We start from the raw sequence: 25,652 nt of genomic DNA, 5'->3' as shown, positions 1-25,652 counted from the left end.
TAGGTATAAAAAAAGGTAAAAACATTACGTTTGTTTAAGAAAGAATTCAAAAAGATACTAATAACGATTAGTTTGAGGAATATAACATTTTTTGACATGGACACACTTTGTTTGAGCAAAGGTGTTCAAAAAGTAATTGGCAGGTTTCCAGTGATATGTAACACCAGATGTCTGTGCACGGATCACACAATTCCCGTCATTATAGACTGGTGGTCTGTGGGAGTGGAGCTTACGTCCGATAGCTTCCCCGGACTGGTCCATCGGGTTCTAATCAGTCGCATTTGGTGGCCAAGACATGATTGTGAGTTTACAGTCGAGCACTTCAAACCACTGGGCAGTACAGTTACCCTGCACGGAGACGCCATCGCCTTCGGGGGAGAGACCAATTATGAATAGATGAAGGTGGTTCGCAATATCGTTCACGTAGTGCACAGCTATCTTGGTGTCTTTGATTACCACCAGAGACCCCTTACATGTACTACCTAGCACACCGCCCTGCATCCTTGTCGTAGTATGTGTTTCGAGCAGCCGTTCTCTTAGATCATGGTGTATCCGGTATAACAAGAAACGTGACTCATCCGGTCAGGCACCAGGTCTCCACTGATACATGGTCGAATGCCGATGATTCTGTGCCACCGAAATCGTAATTAACGATGTCACCGGTTCACCGTAGGAATTCGTAGGTGCCGTCTGATACGGAAACCATTTTGAATAATGTGCACTGAACGGTGTGTTCCGAAACACTTGCGTCCGTACCAGAATGGTACCCTGTCGCCAGATGTGCCACCAAACACCATATACCCTGCTTTACATTGTGGGCAAGCCTTTACCTTCAGTGATGAGGAATGAACATTCAACACCTTGTCACCTAGTCATAGTTTCAAGTTCTTCAACAACTTTCCATAGATGCATACGTCAGGAGCACGCAGACAGCCTGCTAGCTTCACCCCTTTCCCAGAGTTAGTTCTCAGACACCTTGCCCTAAGTCACTCACGCCAGCGGATATCCACAGCAGCTGCCAGTAACGTCGCTAGATGAATCCTCTTTCTCCAGGCTGGGGCCCCTCCACGCTCACACCGACGTGGTGACCAAACCAAAAGTTCTACTGTCACCTCCATAAAACATGTTATTCGTCTCTGCTTCGCTTATATACTTTCCTTATCGCGTCACATGCTCTCGGCGCCTTCTTTCGATGTTCAGGCTCACGGTGGACATTGATGACGTTTGAGCTCATCAGTGCTACATAGCTTCTGTATTAATCTTCTCTCACCACTTCGCACTCTCAGTTTCATTCACTCACACACTGATTTCGGTGGCGTTGGCGCAAAGTGCTGCCGGCAACCGCGGCCAGAATTTACGCAACTGACATGTGAAGCGCGTGAGGCAAATTACGCGTCATATTGCTCAAGAGGTTTGATCGGAAACGTTTATTGTTGAATACTCTGCATTCTTACACGCTTGAATCAGACTAGATAAGTATTTCCACTCTTGCAATGACCGAGTAGAAAGGGTTAAAATTGTCACTTATCATGTACCACTGATTAAGCGCATGTAGCAGTCCAAGTATTTTCACAAATGCTTTCAGATCGAAACACTAACTGGAAAAGTACATCGCATACAGTAACTAAACCGCCTGTAACTGCTTTCTCGAAATTCCTGCCAATAACAGTTCAGACTCAGAAAGAAAAGAAACACACATACAACAACAACAGCGGACTTCAGGTTTTCGTGAGAACAAACAGTCTTCATTGTGTACCATTAGACGTCGCTAAGTCCACCTTTTTCGTTAAGTACCAGCTCCACCTAGGTAACGGCTCAGCGTTCTGCTGTACCGCTGCACAGGCTCTTTCTTTTTAGCCTGTGTACCCTTACTAAACTGCAACACCACCTGGAAAACAATCAGCTTAGTTTACAACTTAAGCGAGGTTCATGGCAGGGCACGAGAACGCACTTTAAGAATTCTTTCAAACAATTACGTACTGATAGAACAACATTGTTGATCACTACGGATCGCCAAACCCCAAACTGATACATCAACATTCTTGAAGCACTACCTGCGTCCGATATGGCTCACGGCTCCCCATCTACAGCTCCGAGGATCACCCTCCAACTCATCGATTTCGCGAGCCTCCAGCCGTTTCACACAACTGTTTCAAAAGTCAGGCCTTACGACCAATGAAGCTCAGTGTCCGCCCGGTTGGCCGTGCGGACTAACGCACTGCTTTCCGGGCGGGAAGGAGCGCCAGGTCCCCTGCACGAATCCGCCCGGCGGATTTGTGTCGAAGTCCGGTGAGCCAGCCAGTCTGTGGATGGTTTTTAGGCGGTTTTCCATCTGCCTCGGCGGATGCGGGCTGGTTCCCCTTATTTCGCCTCAGCTACACTATGTCGGTGATTGCTGCGCACACAAGTTCTCCACGTACGCGTACACCATCATTAATCTACCACGCAAACATAGGGGTTACACTCGTCTGGTGTGAGACGTTCCCTGGGGTGTCCACCGGGAGCCGAACCTCACAATAACCCTGGGTTCGGTGTGGGGCGGCGGAGGGGTGAAGTGGACTGCGGTAGTCATCGTGGGGTTGCGGACCACTGCGGCTGTGGCGGGGACGGAGCCTCTCCATCTTTTCTAGGTCCCCGGTTAACATAATATAACGAAGCTCAGTAGTAGAATGCAGGCATTTTAGTTCGCCATTTCCTGCTCCTACCAATAGCAATACTCAGCAAGGCTGCGCTTCCTGCTAGGACGTTTCGAACGTTTATTTCCAACAGGCTCTGGAAAACACTTCCATTATCGGAAAGTCGCTAGCTCTTCTGCCAGAGTAGTAGGCCCCGCTCACAATCCATTTAGGAGGATTGCAGAAAGATCTATGTATCATCTAAAAGCTGCAAAAATTCCCCCATGGTCCTAATATCGGACACCTATTCTGTGATCTACAAAAGCCAAGATGATGTGCTTCGTGGTACTATCACGACTGATATGTTGTAATATGAGTTGATATTAATTTTCATGGACGCCGCAAAACAAACTGCGATAAAACTGGTTATAATGTTGCTGCGAAGTATTATAGAAAACTAGCTGACAAATTCGGCATTGCCAAGGTATTCATTTCGCCTGTTTCTAATTAGAAATGAAAACAAAAATTTGACTATGTTTGTCATATAACATCAAAAAATTTGATTTCCATATATTCGTGGAAGCACCTTTGAAGTTACGTAACACTTTCTGTAGTCTGGGTACAGGTGCTTCGCCTGTCTACAACACAGTTTTGTAAACGTGTCTGTGGCAACGCCTCTTCATAGCTCTATAGACGACTATCGTTTTCGCCTACAGCCGTTTGTGCTTCGCATTTGAAAGCTGTCAAAAGCGCTGCGAAGTGTCAGGGATTTCCTTAAGGTAGCTCGACTGTAAGAGTATCTTAGCAGTAAGTAGTAAACACAATAAAATTCGCTTGATGCGGCAGTTTTTCAGGAATCTCGGTGTTTATGACATCATATCTCCTGTGGTATGTGTGGTAACATGATATAGTTTTGTAGGTGCATTTAGCGGAATATGTGGATAAAGTCTGCGAAGTTTATCGCGAGTAAAATTAGTAGCACATAAGTAATAAATTTAAACGTTGTGTATGCGAATGTCATTGTTAATGACGTCATATCTCCTCAACCATGTTACGTAGATGGTTCTTACCACCACAGCGATTGTTGGCCTCATGGACTGTGCGGCTGGTCCCGGCAGAGGTTCGAGTTCTCCCTCGGGCATGGGTGTGTGTGCTTGTCCTTAGGATAATTTAGGTTAAGTAGTGTCTAAGCTTAGGGACTGATGACATTAGCAGTTAAGTCCCATAAGATTTCACACATCTTTGAACATTTTTTTTATTGTTGCCTGACCGTAAGGAATAAGTGTACAAAGTATGGTTGATATCGGTCCCGTGGTGTTGAAGGAGGTGTTGAGCATATGCAAGCACATACATACATACATCCGTTTTTATAACATGTATGGTTACTGTATCCATCTACAGAAATTATTAGTAATCTCGGAAGTTACAAGTGAATTGAAGAGAATATTTATTTTGAGAAAACAACTTGGCCGAAAGAAAAGTAATATCGTCGTGTATGACACCGTTATGTCCGTAGAATTCTATAAGCGTAATGTTACTTATCACAGCATACGTGACACCGTTGTTCTACCAAGCTTCTTATTAGTCTACGACAGCTAACAATTTGATTTAGTGTTCTCATTCCAAGCCATATGCGTACATATGCATCTGGTTGACGTAAGTACTACCTGAGTTCAGCTTTCTAGAAATTCCACTTGACTGCTCGATTCTCACCCCTAAGTTCCATTTCCAGATAAATGAATTTATTTTCTGTTTCTTCTGTTTCTCTCCGGAAAACCATCATCCAACCTTCTTAAGTGATCTTCGCTGTTGGTGTAGTTTGACAGTGTACGAGGTAGGTAGGATACGCTGTTATGACACCTACCCGTGATGTACTTCCACTGTATGACGCACTGCGTGCAGGTGAGGAAGGGCGGCAGGCGCACCTTGTACCGCAGCGTCGCGCTCTTCTCGGTGCCGTCCGGGATGTGGAAGCGAGTCTCGTTCTCACTGCCCACCACCAGCAGCGGGTTCCTGTCAACATCCAGCGTCAGCTAATTATTCTAGTACACCCGTGCACTGCAGTGAATGTTTCTGCCTTTTATTACATTCAGTGCATTTGATTAATGATTTTACTTTTTTGATGATGATGATTATGAAGTCCCATACTCCCTGACAGAGCGCACTAAAACGACGCGGGAGATCCGCGCCGCCATACTAGGCAAGGTCCTAATGGAGGTAGTTTGCCTTTGCCTTCCTCCTACCGTAATGAGGATGAATGGTAATGATGAAGACGACACAACAACACCCATTCATCTCGAGACAGGTGAAAATCCCTGACCCCGCCGGGAATCGGCCGGGGCCATGTGCTCGGGAAGCAAGAACGCTACCGCGAGACCACGAACTGCGGACCTTCACTTCTTTATAATGTGTAAAAAAACGTAAAACATAAATATCGTGTCAGTATGTGTCCACTTACATAAACAGTGTCGCAAGGATTATGCTGATAGCATTCTCTGATCAAAAATAGACAGACGACTGTGTTTCGTGTGAGTATTACGAGGTTTTTCATTCACTCTTCACTTGGCTTTAAGGGAAGTCCTGGAGTTGCCAGCCAATGTCTCATGAAAAAAACAGGCCACTAGAGTGCAGCGTGGAAAAGTGGTTGCAGGAGAGTCCTGATTCTGAAGAAATGCAGGAATCGCACGGACTAAGGAATAATGGCCCCTTGTCTCAAACACTGTCTGCTCTTGTTATGATTATTGTGTGCTAATAACATTTGTTCTTAGTCGCCAAAAATATGTACTCCCAGGAACATTGCGTAAGTGATCGGAAATTTTTAGCATTATAAACGAGCTCGTTAATTTGTATTCTTATATGGAATCAATAAGAAAGATATTTGGTGTAAATGTATTCACTGCGTATAATGTAAAAGACATTTCCCGTAACATTCCTTAGGGTTAATTATTGTTTGTAATCTCACACAATTTGATGTTTTCGCGCTTAGAATAAGAGTAATAATGTACACTGATCTTTTAACTAATGTGAGAATCAGTAGAAGCAGTTTTTGTTGTCCCACATCTTCTGCGCCAGTTAGTGTAAGGAAGGTTGAAAGCCGTTAATTTAATAATTAGGTATACGACTTGCAAGAAACTTTGCTGGGGTTAAAATGACCACCTCACTTAACATGCAGCCATAGGATTGAAAGCGGTGGTTATCAGGATTAAGGCTGGTCGTTGGGCTAGTTCGCGGATTACACAATCTTTCTGGATATGGAGACCCTATTGAGTCTTAAATTTTTCGCGTAATGATAAGAACGAGCTTCCTGTCTTCTTTTGTGAGGTGGAGTGATGTTGCTTAGCAGTGGGTGTCAGTGAATAGGAGTTGATGGAAATGTACCAGACCTGTGTCAAACCTAGGATTTTTTATTTTTACATTGCCCTCGTATAAATTAATTTGTCAGAAAATCTTTATCATACGTGACAACAGCCTTATGAATAACAAGATGAAACGAGAACCATTACTAAAATTATATAAGCTGTTGTAACAGGCTTCTACTCTACGGAATCTCATCAGCCGACTCAAGAATTATAGATGCAGCTGAATTCATATTCCTCCGATAAGCAGCTTGTTATTCATTTTCTGACCATAGGGAGAAGAACAACTAGTTATTCGTGGCATCATAGATGTAAACCACTAGTACAACCTTTGGTACAGAGCCGAGTGGAGGGTCTGAATCAGAGGTTGAGACGGTTCTGCGACCATGTGGGCTGCAGATTCCTCGACTTGCGCCATAGGGTGGTGGGGTTTCGGGTTCCGCTGGATAGGTCAGGAGTCCACTACACGCAACAAGCGGCTACACGGGTAGCAGGGGTTGTGTGGCGTGGGCTGGGCGGTTTTTTAGGTTAGATGGCCTCGGGAAAGTGCAGAAAGGGCAACAGCCTCAACGGGTGCGGGGCAAAGTCAGGACATGCGGGGACCAAGCAGCAATCGGTATTGTAATTGTAAACTGTCAAAGCTGCGTTGGTAAAGTACCGGAACTTCAAGCGCTGATAGAAAGCACCGAAGCTGAAATCGTTATAGGTACAGAAAGCTGGCTGAAGCCAGAGATAAATTCTGCCGAAATTTTTACAAAGGCACAGACGGTGTTTAGAAAGGATAGATTGCATGCAACCGGTGGTGGAGTGTTCGTCGCTGTTAGTAGTAGTTTATCCTGTAGTGAAGTAGAAGTGGATAGTTCCTGTGAATTATTATGGGTGGAGGTTACACTCAAGAACCGAGCTAGGTTAATAATTGGCTCCTTTTACCGACCCCCCGACTCAGCAGCATTAGTGGCAGAACAGCTGAGAGAAAATTTGGAATACATTTCACATAAATTTTCTCAGCATGTTATGGTCTTAGGTGGAGATTTCAATTTACCAGATATAGACTGGGACACTCAGATGTTTAGGACGGGTGGTAGGGACAGAGCATCGAGTGACATTATACTGAGTGCACTATCCGAAAATTACCTCGAGCAATTAAACAGAGAACCGACTCGTGGAGATAACATCTTGGACCTACTGATAACAAACAGACCCGAACTTTTCGACTCTGTAAGTGCAGAACAGGGAATCAGTGATCATAAGGCCGTTGCAGCATCCCTGAATATGGAAGTTAATAGGAATATAAAAAAAAGGGAGGAAGGTTTATCTGTTTAGCAAGAGTAATAGAAGGCAGATTTCAGACTACCTAACAGATCAAAACGAAAATTTCTGTTCCGACACTGACAATGTTGAGTGTTTATGGAAAAAGTTCAAGGCAATCGTAAAATGCGTTTTAGACAGGTACGTGCCGAGCAAAACTGTGAGGGACGGGAAAAACCCACCGTGGTACAACAACAAAGTTAGGAAACTACTGCGAAAGCAAAGAGAGCTTCACTCCAAGTTTAAACGCAGCCAAAACCTCTCAGACAAACAGAAGCTAAACGATGTCAAAGTTAGCGTAAGGAGGGCTATGCGTGAAGCGTTCAGTGAATTCGAAAGTAAAATACTAGGTACCGACTTGACAGAAAATCCTAGGAAGTTCTGGTCTTACGTTAAATCAGTAAGTGGCTCGAAACATCATGTCCAGACACTCCGGGATGATGATGGCATTGAAACAGAGGATGACAAGCGTAAAACTGAAATACTAAACACCTTTTTCCAAAGCTGTTTCACAGAGGAAGACCGCACTGCAGTTCCTTCTCTAAATCCTCGCACCAACGAAAAAATGGCTGACATTGAAATAAGTGTCCAAGGAATAGAAAAGCAACTGGAATCACTCAACAGAGGAAAGTCCACTGGACCTGACGGGATACCAATTCGATTCTACACAGAGTACGCGAAAGAACTTGCCCCCCTTCTAACAGCCGTGTACCGCAAGTCTCTAGAGGAACAGAAGGTTCCAAATGATTGGAAAAGAGCACAGGTAGTCCCAGTCTTCAAGAAGGGTCGTCGAGCAGATGCGCAAAACTATAGACCTATCTCTCTGACGTCGATCTGTTGTAGAATTTTAGAACATGTCTTTTGCTCGAGTATCATGTCGTTTTTGGAAACTCAGAATCTACTATGTAGGAATCAACATGGATTCCGGAAACAGCGATCGTGTGAAACCCAACTCGCTTTATTTGTTCATGAGACCCAGAAAATATTAGATACAGGCTCCCAGGTAGATGCCATTTTCCTTGACTTCCGGAAGGCGTTCGATACAGTTCCGCACTGTCGCCTGATAAACAAAGTAAGAGCCTACGGAATATCAGACCAGCTGTGTGGCTGGATTGAAGAGTTTTTAGCAAACAGAACACAGCATGTTGTTCTCAATGGAGAGACATCTACAGACGTTAAAGTAACCTCTGGCGTGCCACAGGGGAGTGTTATGCGACCATTGCTTTTCACAATATATATAAATGACCTAGTAGATAGTGTCGGAAGTTCCATGCGGCTTTTCGCGGATGATGCTGTAGTATACAGAGAAGTTGCAGCATTAGAAAATTGTAGCGAAATGCAGGAAGATCTGCAGCGGATAGGCACTTGGTGCAGGGAGTGGCAACTGACCCTTAACATAGACAAATGTAATGTATTGCGAATACATAGAAAGAAGGATCCTTTATTGTATGATTATATGATAGCGGAACAAACACTGGTAGCAGTTACTTCTGTAAAATATCTGGGAGTATGCGTGCGGAACGATTTGAAGTGGAATGATCATATAAAATTAATTGTTGGTAAGGCGGGTACCAGGTTGAGATTCATTGGGAGAGTCCTTAGAAAATGTAGTCCATCAACAAAGGAGGTGGCTTACAAAACACTCGTTCGACCTATACTTGAGTATTGCTCATCAGTGTGGGATCCGTACCAGATCGGGTTGACGGAGGAGATAGAGAAGATCCAAAGAAGAGCGGCGCGTTTCGTCACAGGGTTATTTGGTAACCGTGATAGCGTTACGGAGATGTTTAACAAACTCAAGTGGCAGACCCTGCAAGAGAGGCGCTCTGCATCGCGGTGTAGCTTGCTCGCCAGGTTTCGAGAGGGTGCGTTTCTGGATGAGGTATCGAATATATTGCTTCCCCCTACTTATACCTCCCGAGGATATCACGAATGTAAAATTAGAGAGATTAGAGCGCGCACAGAGGCTTTCAGACAGTCGTTCTTCCCGCGAACCATACGCGACTGGAACAGGAAAGGGAGATAATGACAGTGGCACGTAAAGTGCCCTCCGCCACACACCATTGGGTGGCTTGCGGAGTATAAATGTAGATGTAGATGTAGAACCTGAATCCATGAGAACAAATACAGCATGGCAATACGAACAGAAGGACTGCGAAGATAACGAGGTCCCTTGCGATTAAGGGCGCATCCATAACATTTAGAAGCATAAAACATGAGAACGATAATGATGAAAATCATCTTGGCTTCGAAATATGAGGTGCTTATTTCAGTAGTGCTACAAGTCCATTTTTGTTCACTGTGAGATACGGAGTCCTAAAGTTATACATTATTACTTAGTTCTACGCTTCTCCTGAAAGAAAAGCCAAAAGCCGAGTGTAAAGCATCTGCTGCAACGGCAAGACACACAAAAGCCATACTGTTTCCAGTAGTGCAGTTGCTGACCTGGTGAGACAATCTTCATCCACTTCCTTCTTTGGGTTGTTGTTAGGGCAGATGTACATCTCGAAGTAGCCGTAGTGGTTCGCCGTCAGGTCCACTTCAACCTGGATCTCCTGGAAGGAAACGTGTTTTTCAATGATATAGCGCACTCGAAGCAAAAGTGTGCTAATATAACAGGAGGGAAATTTTTTTCTTACAAAGCACGGTATGCATTGCCAGCGCAGATGATGCTTGATTTTTTTTCGGGTACAGCGCCTGTTTCTCGAGTCTTCTTGGTACAATATGTCGACAGTGTAACTGACCATCATCATCATTATACCTTCCCTGTCGTAGAGAATAGCCAAGAGAACTGTTCTTCCTTTTATTTACGTCGACTTCTCCCTCTCTTATGCACTCCAATTTCAGCTATATCTAGAAATTACAGATGGATGAGCGATGCAGTTCTCATATTTGATATGAGCATCTCAGGTTCACTACTGACCTACAGAAGGATGGACAGATACAATTCTCAAATGCCTTTGTGATACGGAAGTCGGACGATTCGATCTACCATAGTACGTATTGCTAACCTAGTTATCCTTACGACATTAATTGTCATCATCCATCACAGGAAAACGACCTTCAAAAGCACGAAGCCTGTCAAACGACTGTAACCTTGCCATCGAATATCAACATTTATCGGACTTCTTACGACAGAATGAGAACTCCACTCAATAAATTGAAACCATAATTCGGCAGGACGTCACAATATTAAAAGAGGAAGCAAGACGGGTAAAGCCGAAGCAGTGTTATGCCTGTGCACCAGTCGCTGTCCGCTGGAATAGAGCTCGCAGAGAACAGTTTGCATGATGCAGTATCACTTGGGAACGGACAGTGTACATTATAGTGTCACAAGGCACCACCAAATTTAGGTGGGGGTATTTCAGGACTGCAGAAAGGCGAAAAGAGAAATAAATCAGTTGTTCTGAAGGAATGATCAGTCTCCTAAGTGATTCAGTACTGATGATGTCGAAGGAAACATATGCCAAGTAAGACAAAGAAACTGCTAGAAAAATTGTGAAGACCAACAGCCCTCGACTCACTCGGTAGAGAACTGGAACGTTTACAGCATAAATGTCAGTGCAATGTTAGTCAGCTTCATCCCTTTACAGACGGCATTTTGATCAGCTGATTAAATATTATCATAAGTGTGCAGGTAGAGTGGCAACGTACCTGTCCAGTGACGAAGTGCCTGCTGATGACGCCCTGACCGTAGAGACCGCCAGCCTCGTGAGGACGCGGCTTGGGCTCCCCGAAGCTGTCGCCGCAGATGCCACAGCTGCCGTTGTACTGCTGCCACTGCACTGAGCAGAACACCGCCGTGTTATATGCCACAATGCCTCAAGGGATATACAGCGCGATGGCGAATAACAGCCTTAGTCGTGACACGTGGTACAAGCATCTGCTAACCATTGTCTGAAATTGTTTCAGTTGCACAGATACAATGACGAGAAAAAAATCGCAACACTAAGAAGAAGCTGTGCGACATAAACGAAAGTTGCTAGGCGTCTTTGTATGTCTGAAAGATGATGTCTATTCATATTTCTCCCCAGTCGCATAAGAGTGGCGCTAGTAGCGCCACTATGAGAATGCAGATCAGATTTCCTTTAAATACGCGCTATAACAGTCGTGAGCATTAGTTACCTGTTAGTTGATGTTACTCAACAATGGCTTTAATGCGACAAAGACCCATTGTCGATATCTCAGTGACTTTGCCCGAGGTCGTATAATAGGGCTACGAGAAGCTGGTTGTTCCTTCTGTGATACTACAGAAAGACTTGGTAAATATGTAGCCACTGTACATGATTGCTCGCAGAGGTGATCAGAACAATGTACGCTCGCAAAAAGATTGGGCTCTGGACGAGCGCGTGGCTCTACCGAGAGAGACGACCGTCGTATTTGGCGTAAGGTTCTGGCCCGTCTTACTGTATTAGCAGCAGCAGTCTGAGCGGCAGTTGGCACCACAGTGATACGATGAAGTCAGTTACTTCAAGGACAGCTCCGAGCCATATGCCCAGTAGTGTGCATTCTACTCATCCCAATCCACCGCCATTTGCGACATCAGTGGTGTCAAACGAAAGCTCCTATGGGGGCAGTGTGGAGGTCTGTTGTGTTTTCTGAAGAACGCTGGTACTGCCTCGTTGCCAGTGGTGGTCGTGTGTTGCTTAGAAGGATACAAGTTGAGGGGCTGCCACCAGGCTGTAGGCGTGCTAGACCCGCTGGACTAACACAGTGCTTTATGTATGGTGTGGGATGTGATTTTGTGTAATAGCAGGAGCCCTCTCGTGGTTATCCCATGCATCCCGACTGCAAATTTGTACGTCAGTTTGCTGATTCGACCTGTTCTGCTGCCACTCACGAACAGCATCCCAGGGAGTGTTTTCCAACACGATAACGCTAGTCCATATTTCGCTGTTGTAACCCAACATACTCTACAGAGGGTCGAATGTTGCCTTGGCTTGCTTGATCACCAGATCCGTCTCTCAATCGAATACATAAGGGACATCATTGAACGACAACTCCAGCGTCATACACAACTAGCAGTAACCGTTCCTGTACTGAGCGACCAAATGCGACAGGCATGGAACTCCGTCCCACAAACAGGCATCCGGCATTTATACAACGCAATGCATGCAAGTTTGTATGTTAGCATTCAACATTCTGGCCACTACACCGGTTATTGATGTACCAGCATTTCAAAGCATATTCTAGCGGGACAGTAGCAACAAAGGGTGGCGTAACCCAATCTACAGTCGTGTATAAATTGCAGGGTTTCAAGCTAACTGGTGCTAATGCAAGTGTTTCATGATCTGAAAGACACCGAATAATATCATACAGGCAACATCAGTCCTCGTGTGTACAGAGTAAACGTCAGCACCTGAAATTCGCGAAGAACTAAGAGCGTAACGCCAACTTCGTGAACAAAGTTTAAAAGGGTGCATAGCGACCGAAAATCCTTTATTGCGCAAACAAAATAAGGTGGAATGATAGAAATGGGCACAGCAACATAAAAAATGTGCAACATAGGTCCGAAGTGTCGTATTGCATTATATTGTACGGAACCGGGGACCTAGAAACGACAGGTAGGCTTCGTCCCCGCCGTAACCCTCAGTGGTTCACAACCCCACAACAGGCTACAGCAGTCCACTCACCCCACCGCCGCCACATACCGAACACAGGGTTATTGTACGGTTCTGCCCCCAGTGGACCTTGTACCTCCCCCCCCCCCCCCCCCGGGAACGTCTCACACCAGACGAATATAACCACAATGTTTGCGTGGTAGAGTAATTATGGTGTAAGCGTAAGTGGAGAAAGGGTTTGCGCAGCAATCGCAGACATAGTGTAACTGAGGCAGAATAAGGGGAACCAGCCCGCATTCGCCGAGGCAGATGGAAAACAGCCTTAAAAACCATCCACAGACTGCCCGGCACACCGGACCTCGACACTAATCCACTGGGCGGATTCGTGCCGGCGACCGCCACCCCTTCGCACCCGGAAAGCAGTGCGTTAGACCGCGCGGCTAACCCGGCGGGCCTCCGAAGTGTTACTAACAGATATATTTAAGTTTGAAATATTTAGAATCAATCGTCGAATGTTTGTTTGTCTACTTAGTGGAGTCAGTTTTTGATGGCAAAAGTGATGCATGGTGGAGGGCAGTGATGGTGTGGAGGTGTTTCTCGAGTGATAAAGTCGGTGATCTAGTGAGAATTAATGGAAATTAAAGAAGGAAGGAAAGCACAGGATAAAGCTCAACAAAGCTGTTCCACCTGGTAGGAGACTTATTGGTTGTGTGTTTGCTCTGTAGCGGGACAATGATCCCAAAAATGTTTCTAAGTTGTGCGGCGAGTGTATCAGTAAGAAAGATATATGTGGATAGCTCAAGAATATGATATGACCAAGTCAGTCACCTAACTTAAATCCCAATGAACTATTATGTGACGAACTTTACGGAGAGGTGAGAAAAGTAAGGTCATCTAATGCTGAAGATCAATAGAATAATTCCAGATGTGTTGGACTGCAATATCTGCAAAAACACTACAAAATCTTATCTCCAGAACGTCAAGAGTTTGTGTAGGGTGGATACTTTCAAGAGGCTAAATCTAAGGTGTATTTTATTGTACTTAGTGATAGAGAAAATATTTATATTATTGGTCTATTTATTTGTAGTTGGGTTTATACATTGAAATAAAGTACACAGTTTTACCGTCGGTTATCGAAAATATTTGACCGTTAGTGTACATGTAATTAAAACATAAAACATCAGTGTATAATATGTGTAATTATGAAGTGAGGGGATAAAACTGCTCCCCTCCATGAAATATGTAACACGGAAAAGGGTAAGAAATATAGTTGTAAAAATTTCGTATTACAGTATTCCCGTTAAAATTAAAATTGACACTGACCAAAATAGTACAAAGTACCCGAAACTAGAACAACAGTGGTCTGATCATCAATACTATGAATTATGCAGGACTAAAGTGAAAGACGTGTGGAGTGTTATTCAAGGTTCCAAGATTCCAAATATTATTGCAACTGTTTGCGGTAGATAGTTGTTCTGTAAAACGATAGGAAAAATTAAACGGATAAAAAAAAACTATTGATTTCAAAACAACTGAAAAAAGAAATCTTCGATTTTCGTGATGGAGACAGCAGTGGAAAGTGAATATTGTGGGACAAATGAAAACAATCACTGGCTGCAAGAGTACACAAATAATACGAGTAAATTGAGACCGACTCCAACGCAGCAAACCATAATAAATTTAAAAATGATGAAAAAATCAGATATATTGGAATATCAGTGCAATCTGTCTAGAAAATGGAAGTGACATTTCGACAGTAAATTGTTCCCTTACATAAAAATTCAGTTTAAGTATCCTAAACCACACAAAATAATTGTTACTTTGATTGGGACAGCTCTTTAACGTGTGTGATACGGATGTTCCATTTGCGGTGCGTGGAGGATCTTACATGCTGCCTAGTTGTATGCTCCTCGAGGTCTAAGGTAAAGGATGTCTAGAAATGAGATTAAGTTCAACTCACTACTCCTATTCTATGTTCAACTCCATTTGGTGAATAGTCTTTCAGATTTATTACCCCTGACATGATTGAAAACGCAGTGTACGTGGTATTGTGCGCAGCAGAACATCAGTAACACATCTGTACAGTCTAAATAATAGACGCAAGACAAATAATTTTGTAGACTGAAACAGGTTTAATTAGAATATATATTGCAACTTCTCCAAAGGGGATTTAGCAGACGCAGTGATCTCGTGTGCAGAGTGGCGGCTCGAGGCGCGAGGCTCACCATTGGCACCGCCGCAGTAGAGTTCGTTGTCATTGTAGTTGACGGGCGTCAGGTAGCCGAACCTCCACATGGAGTTCCTGGCGGGCGGGTCCATGAGACGGGCGTGCGCCTCCACTGCACGCTGTCCGACCATCTGGAAAACAATGCGTTTCAACTGGTATTAACCGCTGTCTACTATGACATTTGGTTGTGTTGTCTGTCGTTGTTGTGCAATTATCATTATTTCAGTCATCTGAATACAAGGACGAAATTAAATTTCTCCAGAAAATGATAAAATACTAAAATTCAAAATAGTAGAAAAATGTTACCATTCGTTATTTTATAGATTTATTTAAAATCCGTGACTGTGGCAGTAACGTAATATTAGAAAAACTGGACAAGTGCAAGTAGGACTCGTGATCTGAGGATTATGTACAAACTTAATTATGTCTATAGACAGTTCGGTTTGCGAGTAGCAAAATATATGTCGCAAAAGGCCGTATCTTTCGATAACACTGAGTTAGAACCTTACATATTTTACACCGTTAAAGGACCATTGACCTTGGTATTTGACGTAAAGTTCAACTTGATACTTCAAACCGTTCCTGAGAAAAAGGGGTACTAAAAGACGATAGACAGACGGCCAACAAACGGCAAACAAATCTTATTTTATGTGACATAATTAAAATTAACAATTTTCGAAGTTTTTCGTTACATGTACTGTGAAACCTTACTTCTTGTCGCATTTTGTGATTCTAGGTTAACAGGAAGTACGCTATAGGTTTTGATGAGTGAGTTTGCAACCATATATATAGGCGACATAAATGGTTTTTTATCTTTTGCTTGCATTGACGCAGAAGCTTAGTTTCCACACCGCCTTGGGACTATAGACCTCAGTATGTGTCGTATATTGCAGCTTGATATGTCTGCCCGTTCATGAGAAAAAGGTGTCTGAATACACGGATAGACAGGCGGAAGACGGCCGGAGTGGCCTTGTGGTTCTAGGCGCTACAGTCTGGAGCCGAGCGACCGCTCCGGTAGGAGGTTCGAATCTTGCCTCGGGCATGGATGTGTGTGATGTCCTTAGGTTAGTTAGGGTTAACTAGTTCTAAGTTCTAGGCGAGTGATGACCTCAGAAGTTAAGTCGCATGGTGCTCAGAGCCATTTGAATCAAGCCAAGACAGGCGGGCAACAAAGTGGTCCTATAGAGGTTCCGTTTCACCGACTGAGGAACGGAACCCTAAAAAGAAGAATTTAATGAAAATGGCAATGCTGAGGCCACTATTTCCTCTCGTATGAAGAAAATGTCTGATTCAGTAATAAAACGTTACAGGCTATAAGAATCCTTCAGATCGGTGAAACACCCTTTTGCGATATCACATCAGATTCAGTTTTACGTCTTGCGTTTTTCCAGTACAGTAACAACGTTTCATTAGGTACGCAAAATTAAAAATAAACACTTATATAGTTACTTTAAGTATACCTAAGATTAAAAAACGACGCACCGCGAATGATTTATTCGAGTGGGACGGAAACCGGTAGATGTGATGCACATGTATAGACAATGAATTGAATACAGATTCAGAAAAACCGGATGATTTATTCAATAGCAAGAGCTTCACAAATTGATCACGTTAATAAGACACTGGTCGAACTCCAGTTCTTATGCAAGTAGTTACTCGGCTTAGCATTGATAGATAAAGTTGTTTGATGTTCTCGTGAGAATATCATGCCAGATTCTGCCCAGTTGGTGCGTTGGATTTTCAAAATCTCGAGCTGGGTGGAGGGCTCTGCCTACAATGCTTCAAATCTTCTCACTTGGAGTGAACTCTTGCTGTGTGCAGTCGGGAATTATCTTGCTGAAATGTGAACTCAGGATGGCTTGCCATGAGAGGCAACAAAATAGGCCGTAGGCTATCGTCGACGTACCGGTACGGCTGCCCTTTAAGTATACAGCAGATGACAACCAAAGGCTCCTGCTACGAAGTGAATGGTACCTCAGTCCATCACTCTTGGCTGTCAGGCCGTATGGCAGGCGACAGTTTGGTAACTCATCGCTGTCCAGGGCATCCCCAGGCATGTCTTCGGCCAGGAATCTCATTGACTGGAGTAGAATTGTCTTCAGTGACGAGTCCAAAGCCGAACTGAGCCCCGAAGGCCAGCGAAGACGTATCTGGAGATGTCCCAGAGAGCGGTTGGGATCCCAGCCCCAATGTCACCCGCCATACGGCCTGATAACAAGGAGTGATAGTTTCAAGTATTTCATTTCATAACAGACCCCATTTGTTATCATTTGCGGCATCCATATATCACAGCGCTATGTCGGCGATATTCTGCGACCCTTTTTGTTGCCCTTCATGGCAAGCCACCCTTGGTTCACACTGCAGTAAGATAATGTCCGTCCACACACGGCGAGAGTTTCTGCAGTTTATCTTCGTGTTTGTCAAACCTACTTCTGCCACCAAGTTCGCCGGATCTCTCCCCAGTTGACAACGTTTGGAGCGTTACTTCGTAGGACCCCCCAACCAGCTCGGGATTTTGACGATCTAAAGCGCCAATTGGACGGAATTTACCACGGCATCCATCAGGAGGACATTCAACAGCTCTATTAATCAAAGCCAAGCCGTACAACTGCTTGCATCAGGGCTAGAGGTGGATCAACGCGTTACTAATTAGCTCAACTTGTTTAGCTCTTTCTCTTGAATAATTCATCCAAATTTTCTAAAACTATAATGTATTGTTTGTCTGTACATGTACATCGAATCTCCCGATTTCCGACCCAATTGATAATTCCTTCGCGGTGCTTCGTATTTTCTGTTTTAAATTGTAGTAGAACCAGTCCTTACAGACGTACTTTAATACAATCATATGTTCCATATTATCATTTACTGAGGTTTTTGAAAATAGGACTGTCTTAACTTTGGGAGAATGCAGTGTATTTAATTGTTCAGAATAAAGATGCAACGCAATTAGTAGATGGTGTAGTTAAGTAGGAATGGACAAGTAAAGACTACTCATGGTAGTTAAATACGGTGTATACAGTGTGAGGCAGCTACGACAGGTATCGCAAATACCGTGTATCTAGTATGTGTTAATAAAGACTGGTTTTAGAAGATTTATAATTTGCACAATGAAAACACAAAAACCCATGTATAGGTTTCAGATTGCAGTAATTAATTTTGAATGCTGTGTATAGTGTTAGTTTACGAGAGCTGTTCCTCTTTCTTAAAATATATCTCGAACCATTCCACATTCTTGAGTGTTCTTGTTCATGACAGGACTTCGGCAAACACCGAGCAAGGTGACGAAGTGAAAAACATTTGACTCGTATTTGGAAGGGTGGTGGTTCAAACCGCCATCCGATTATACAGATTTAGGTTTTCCATGATTTCCATAAATCGCTTAAAGCAAACATCTCAGTGGTTCCTGTAACAAAGCACAGTCTTTTCGTTCTGCAACTTTCCCTAGTTCGGGCTTGTGCTCCGTCTCTAATGACCTCTAATGATCTCGTCTCAACTCTGATCTTCCTTACTTGCTTCTTTCGACTTACAACGAAAGATTGATAACATAAATGAACAGAGTGAATGCAGAAATTTAACTCTGATCTTTTTGCTATACAACTATCCATCGGACGTTATGAATTTTCTGCAATGAACCACAACTACCTGCTTCGAATAATAGTGGAAATATTTTGAATGAGTGGCAGTTTTCTATAGTTCTTTAAAAGGATCTATTTGTAGGGAAGCTTACGAGTACACTTACATAGAACTCATGTTTTTGATGAAACTGTCGTTATGAAGTGTTACAAGCATTTGAGTCAGTTCTCTCCAAACCAACAATTTGAGACAGCGTTTCAATTGGTATTCGTCAAGGGAAGTTTCTAGTTACATCTCAGTTTGCGCGGTTAGATTTATTGATGTGCTCAGCATTTGCTTGATACCTATGTTCACAACATATCTCGTCTGTGCGTAATATGCTAATAAGATCGTTTCTTTATCAAACATTGCAAACAAACTGAGCCGTGCGCGGCGTTTTTTTTCATCTTCTTTTACGGTACTGCCGCCTAGTTTTCGTATTCGATTTAATGGCTTCACAAAGTTGCTGGTTTGCTTCCCCGTGAGTGGCAGCAGCAGCGCTTATCGATAAGTGCACTGTAGTACCATGTCTAGAGCGACCGCTAGTGTTTCCGGGTCGTCAGTCAGTCAGTCAGTCGGGACGGAGCGCCAGTGAGGCGCGGACAGCCAGTATTCGCCGACCACTGGCGATACACTTGAACTGTCCAACGGAAGGAGATTGGAGCGGGAACGACCGCTGGTTGGTCGTTCGGTTGGTCGTCTCATTGGGCGACGTGTATTTGGTCTTTTGACCCTTTCTGGGCCTCGCCAGTTGGTCATCTTGCCGGACGTGGGACGGTTCCTTCCGTGTGCAGAGATGTCGTGGCCAATGCACAAGAGCTATCTCTGCATGGTTGGGTCCGAGCCAGTGTGCCCGGATCGCCGGGTCTCCGAGTTCCGAACGGACATAGAGGTGAGTCGGGTTGGAGCTGCAGAGAGTTCCGGACACCCAAGACTCGCCCGACCGTCGCCGACACACATAATTTGAGTAAACACGACCTCGTTTGGTCGTTCTGTCGGTTTTCTCATCGGACGACGTGTATTTGGTTCAAATGGCTCTGAGTACTATGGTACTTAAATTCTGAGGTCATCAGTCCCCTGGAACATAGAACTACACTCCTGGAAATGGAAAAAAGAACACATTGACACCGGTGTGTCAGACCCACCATACTTGCTCCGGACACTGCGAGAGGGCTGTACAAGCAATGATCACACGCACGGCACAGCGGACACACCAGGAACCGCGGTGTTGGCCGTCGAATGGCGCTAGCTGCGCAGCATTTGTGCACCGCCGCCGTCAGTGTCAGCCAGTTTGCTGTGGCATACGGAGCTCCATCGTAGTCTTTAACACTGGTAGCATGCCGCGACAGCGTGGACGTGAACCGTATGTGCAGTTGACGGACTTTGAGCGAGGGCGTATAGTGGGCATGCGGGAGGCCGGGTGGACGTAACGCCGAATTGCTCAACACGTGGGGCGTGAGGTCTCCACAGTACATCGATGTTGTCGCCAGTGGTCGGCGGAAGGTGCACGTGCCCGTCGACCTGGGACCGGACCGCAGCGACGCACGGATGCACGCCAAGACCGTAGGATCCTATGCAGTGCCGTAGGGGACCGCACCGCCACTTCCCAGCAAATTAGGGACACTGTTGCTCCTGGGGTATCGGCGAGGACCATTCGCAACCGTCTCCATGAAGCTGGGCTACGGTCCCGCACACCGTTAGGCCGTCTTCCGCTCACGCCCCAACATCGTGCAGCCCGCCTCCAGTGGTGTCGCGACAGGCGTGAATGGAGGGACGAATGGAGACGTGTCGTCTTCAGCGATGAGAGTCGCTTCTGCCTTGGTGCCAATGATGGTCGTATGCATGTTTGGCGCCGTGCAGGTGAGCGCCACAATCAGGACTGCATACGACCGAGGCACACAGGGCCAACACCCGGCATCATGGTGTGGGGAGCGATCTCCTACACTGGCCGTACACCACTGGTGATCGTCGAGGGGACACTGAATAGTGCACGGTACATCCAAACCGTCATCGAACCCATCGTTCTACCATTCCTAGACCGGCAAGGGAACTTGCTGTTCCAACAGGACAATGCACGTCCGCATGTATCCCGTGCCACCCAACGTGCTCTAGAAGGTGTAAGTCAACTGCCCTGGCCAGCAAGATCTCCGGATCTGTCCCCCATTGAGCATGTTTGGGACTGGATGAAGCGTCGTCTCACGCGGTCTGCACGTCCAGCACGAACGCTGGTCCAACTGAGGCGCCAGGTGGAAATGGCATGGCAAGCCGTTCCACAGGACTACATCCAGCATCTCTACGATCGTCGCCATGGGAGAATAGCAGCTTGCATTGCTGTGAAAGGTGGATATACACTGTACTAGTGCCGACATTGTGCATGCTCTGTTGCCTGTGTGTATGTGCCTGTGGTTCTGTCAGTGTGATCATGTGATGTATCTGACCCCAGGAATGTGTCAATAAAGTTTCCCCTTCCTGGGACAATGAATTCACGGTGTTCTTATTTCAATTTCCAGGAGTGTACTTAAGCCTAACTAACCTAAGGATGTCACACACATCCATGCCCGAGGCAGGATTCGAACCTGCGATCGTAGCAGTCTCACGGTTCCGGACTGAAGCGCCTAGAACCGCTCGGCCACCCCGGCCGGCCGTGTATTTGGTCGCCAACCCGTTATGGAAACTCTGTGTGTCGACTTGTGGTTTCTCCTCGTTGTTTCACAGTGATTGGTTTTAGGATTATCGCAGTTCTTGGTGCAAGTATTTACGTGGAACTGTGTGTAGTTTCTGTGATTTCCACTGAGCAGATCTATGCTGTCTGCGTACTGGAGTTGCCAGTCGGTCGGTTGTGACAAAAAATAGCGTGTGTGTGTTTCCGCGCCGTGTTTATGCTGTCCGGCACGGCGTGTAGTTTAACAGTCTTGTCTTTTTTCATATTTTTCAGTGGTTATTGTGCCTTGGCTGTATTTAGATCCCCATATTTGAAGACGTAGTGCTGCTGGTATCTTCGCCCTCGCTGACATTTTCGGTTGTCGTGCCGTTGGTCGGCGGAAGGGAATTGATTAGGTTGTTGGCCGGTCCTTCCGTCCCTGGGTCGGGTTGCCATCCGTTTATTTAGTATTACGCTTGACTGCCTGTCTCACCTACACTTATATTAGGGTTACTTCCGCAGGCCGACCCTTGGAGCACTTCTGAGCACCACTGTTCAGCCTTCAGCCGTGTATTAATTTAGTTTGTTTTAATGTTCAGTATGCGGCCTTCAGCCGAACTTCTACGTGAAATATTTTAACATAAGGCCTTCAGCTGTTGTAAAATTAAAATTTGAAAAAACCTTTGTTTAAAACCTTGAGAATTTTCTTGTGTCTGAAATTTTGTTATTCAGGCCTTAAGCCTCGACTGGTTCTATGTTCAGTATATGGCCTTCAGCCGAACTTTTTGTGAAATATTTTAAGATGTGGCCTTCAGCCGAGTATTTATGCAGAAGTTTTTTAACTAAGGCCTTCAGCTGTGTGTATTGGTTCAAATGGCTCTGAGCACTATGGGACTTAACTTCTAAGGTCATCAGTCCCATAAACTTAGAACTACTTAAACCTAACTAACCTAAGGACATTACACACATCCATGCCCGAGGCAGGATTCGAACCTGCGACCGTAGCGGTCGCGCGGTTCCAGACTGTACGCCTAGAACCGCTCTGCCACCCAGGCCGGCTAGCTGTGTGTACTCCTTAAGATAATTTTAATAACTTGTATTCGGGCTTTCAGCCGTATTGTTTCTGAATGCTTCTAAGCGCATGTCTGATTGTTTTTAGCAAATAAAGTTTGTGTGTTTCTACAACTAACAGAAACTGATCTTGGCCGCTTTCCATAACAACAATCCTGATCCGCTCTGTCCTGCGAACCCAGAGTTCCCAAACATTTATTTGCCTGTCCCACAACAAATGTTAATAAAACTTTCTTTCATGATCTTCCTCTGATATCTATGATTTTCCAGATACGTGTGTAATTTCTACAGTACTAGACCCTTTCCGAGCAAGTAATTGCTTAGTTCATCTATATTGTTGCAATGTGTATAGTTTTATGTGATCTTTAGTTAATTTTAGTTCTTTAGGGTCCGCTTCCTAGATGTCTACATCGCCCACTGTACATCCAACTACATTCCCTCACCTCTTCTCTTTTCTTTTCCCTCACCCCGATTGTCTTTGCCATTTCTTGCAATCCTTTTCATTTCACTGAACGTATTGTGCATAGTTGAACTATGTTATCTGTAATTTCATGTAATGCGAACATTTTAGCGACATAACTTTGCGTCTTTACTTACCTGCAACAGCAGTGCCCATATTAGCAGAGCCCTTTGTAGTAATTCGTTCCCTGGAATCATCTTGCTTCCTGAAAAGAAAGAAAACAGGAAGAAAATTACAGAATTTTCTTAGCATGAAACGTCAACATACAGACGACACAGAATGCTGTGGTTCTAATCCAGACACCAACCACCGATTTACATTTGTCTCTAGTTTAGTCCAGGTGGTTGTCGAGCAGTTTATCAAACAAGAAAGCAAATCATTATTTCTCTCTTAGAATGAGTGAAATGTGAGCGGCCTCTACCTTGTATGATGTCATTGCCAATAGGATGCCAACCTCATGTAGGAATTGCAATATTGTATTGTTTGTAGTGCAGAATTCCACGAACGACAACTTAAACAAAATGAAATAAAATGTACATGCGCAGAAAGTTTAAGTAAGACCAGGGAAAGAAATGTAATCCTCCTGCTAAACTTACGATATTATCTTCTGAGTGATTAATAAAACAAATCCCGTGATGCGAGACTTAAAAATGATTTCACCAAAAATATTCAGGCATATGGTAGTTTAGAAACATGTAATGTGGGCGTTTAGTGGCTCCCGACGTGGAAGCATTAAGCAGGCGACTTTAACGCTCCATAGAAATGTCACCAGCGTCGTTAAGCGAAAAGTCGTTCCAGCTTGAGTGATGTGGACATGCCGACAGTTGTCAGCGCGTCGCTCACTCTGGAATGCTATCTACACCTCCTCGCCTGCCAGAATCTCCTCTGCGGCTCCTCTATGAAACCGATACCGCGTCTTGCTCCACAAGACGGGTCAGTTTTCATAAGATGCAAATGAGATAAATGAATACCAGTCACCTCTTAACTTCTTGTGAAGGTGTCTTGGTGCCCTAGCTGTGTCCGCATCTACAAACCTGCACACACACACGCGCACACACACACACACACACACACATACACACACACACACACACACACACACACACGCAGGCACACGCACGCACGCACACACACACACACACACACACACACACACACACACACACACGCTATATCTTTCTTTTCGGTACAGTAAATTTTATCATTTAGCTGTAACTGTGCCAGTTATTACAATAACAGTAGCTGATAAGAGCAAGCAAACCCTGCATCAATATTGAATACTGAGGTGATGAGAACGAGTCACAATGAAATATAAGAGAAATGCATATCATTACTACTTCGGCTTCAACATATCTTTAATGATAGCGAGCACAACTTTATGTCTCTAGCAAACACTGCGAAGTGATGAATGTGCACGCCCATACGTCGAGAATCTCTGGTCTTAGCTACCCACTCTGACTATTCCTTAGGTACTATTAATACGTAGTACTGTACATTACACTTTCCAGATCTACATATAGATTTATAAACACATTGAATAAAAATTTGTTTTCCGTCTCTGACGACTTGGTCATCTTTGTTGCTGGGCGTTAAACTTTCACCTGCCTTCCAGCCTTTCTTCCTTCGAATCTAGCCAAAGTAACCTCCAGATGCCCATCCAGCTATCATGACTTAGGTATTTCATGCTAAGTCATATAATTTTAAGCCGGTATTCGGGTGGTCTTTGCATCTTTTAAGAATACCACAGATAACTCCTTCCCTCTGCAATGTTCGACAGAGCGAGTACACCATCTCTATTGACCTCAACGCCAAGAGGCTGTGAAACTCTCTTACTTCGTTCTACTCGTAAAATTTCTTTCTTTTTTCAAATTTTTTTCCTTCTGAACATTTAGTCATTGTCTCTCAAAAACAACGTAAAATATTTGGTTGTAGAGTGTACACTGCACTAGTTTTCATTTTTATCTCGATAACTCCCACTGAAAACTGTAATATATTTATCTTCTTAATTCAAACAAGATCTTATTCAAGTGAGAAGTGGAAGTTGATCAGCGAAGCGTCTTTAGAAATACTACTACCAAAACGCTCACGTAACATGTACCATGGCTGCAGGATTGAATTTTTAGTAACGAAATCAGTTTCAAATAACGAAATATGTTTTGCTCGCTACCTCATCCCTATATTAAGCAAATAAGCATAACCGGCACGTGATGCTGCAAGACAAGTCACTCTCGCCACGCGAGATGGGTACTTGAGCGCTCGTACGACGCCAATTAACAGAGACCCCACTGAGATGATATCATACTCAGATACTTACGCTGTTATACTTAAGATTTTGATCACAGCTCTATTTTGATGTCTGCGTAACTTTATATACAGATTATCCCCTCCAAGAAAAGTCGGAGAGAAAAGATCACATACAGCTTATGTGTTAAACGTTTCTTCAAAAATTCTATATAATAAGGTGCATGAAAGGGATATGATCTCCCGTCCACTGGTTAAAATGACAACTCCTCTGGGATATACAAAAGATGATCTACTTTCGCGAAAGTCGGATTTTTGGCAGTACCACGTCAGTGTGGTCTAAATGAAATAGCACAAGCAATAACTACTGTGGAACAACGATGCAGCGAACGCCAGCGACACAGCCCCCTTCTAGGGGTCCATTAAATCTGCAGTGGCTGAACACTGAATTTCCACTGGCCATTTTTGGGCTACTGGACAGCCAATCTACTCTTTCTATTTTTTATTTTTATTTTTTATTCTTGATTTATTTATTTATTGTCATCAGTCTTCTCACTGGT

The 25,652-nt window shown here is 44.3% G+C and overlaps 1 protein-coding gene across 2 annotated transcripts in view; it reads right to left on the bottom strand.

Moving 5' to 3' along the window:
- The window catches only part of LOC126183106 (uncharacterized), a 237,077-nt gene that overhangs the window by 22,417 nt on the left and 189,008 nt on the right, over positions 1–25,652 (bottom strand). For both annotated transcript variants that reach the window (XM_049924907.1, XM_049924908.1), the window contains 5 exons: positions 22,989–23,056; positions 15,066–15,198; positions 10,934–11,064; positions 9,725–9,834; positions 4,480–4,628 (listed from right to left, as the gene is read on the bottom strand). In XM_049924907.1, the coding sequence (XP_049780864.1) occupies positions 4,480–4,628; positions 9,725–9,834; positions 10,934–11,064; positions 15,066–15,198; positions 22,989–23,048 (583 nt within the window). In that variant the 5' untranslated portion in view covers positions 23,049–23,056. The remainder of the gene's footprint in view (positions 1–4,479; positions 4,629–9,724; positions 9,835–10,933; positions 11,065–15,065; positions 15,199–22,988; positions 23,057–25,652) is intronic.

Source organism: Schistocerca cancellata, chromosome 1, assembly GCF_023864275.1.
Source record: "Schistocerca cancellata isolate TAMUIC-IGC-003103 chromosome 1, iqSchCanc2.1, whole genome shotgun sequence".
Taxonomy (NCBI): domain Eukaryota; kingdom Metazoa; phylum Arthropoda; class Insecta; order Orthoptera; family Acrididae; genus Schistocerca; species Schistocerca cancellata.
The sequence above is the reverse complement of the archived record's forward strand: the minus strand, read 5'-3'. Positions and strand labels throughout refer to the sequence as shown.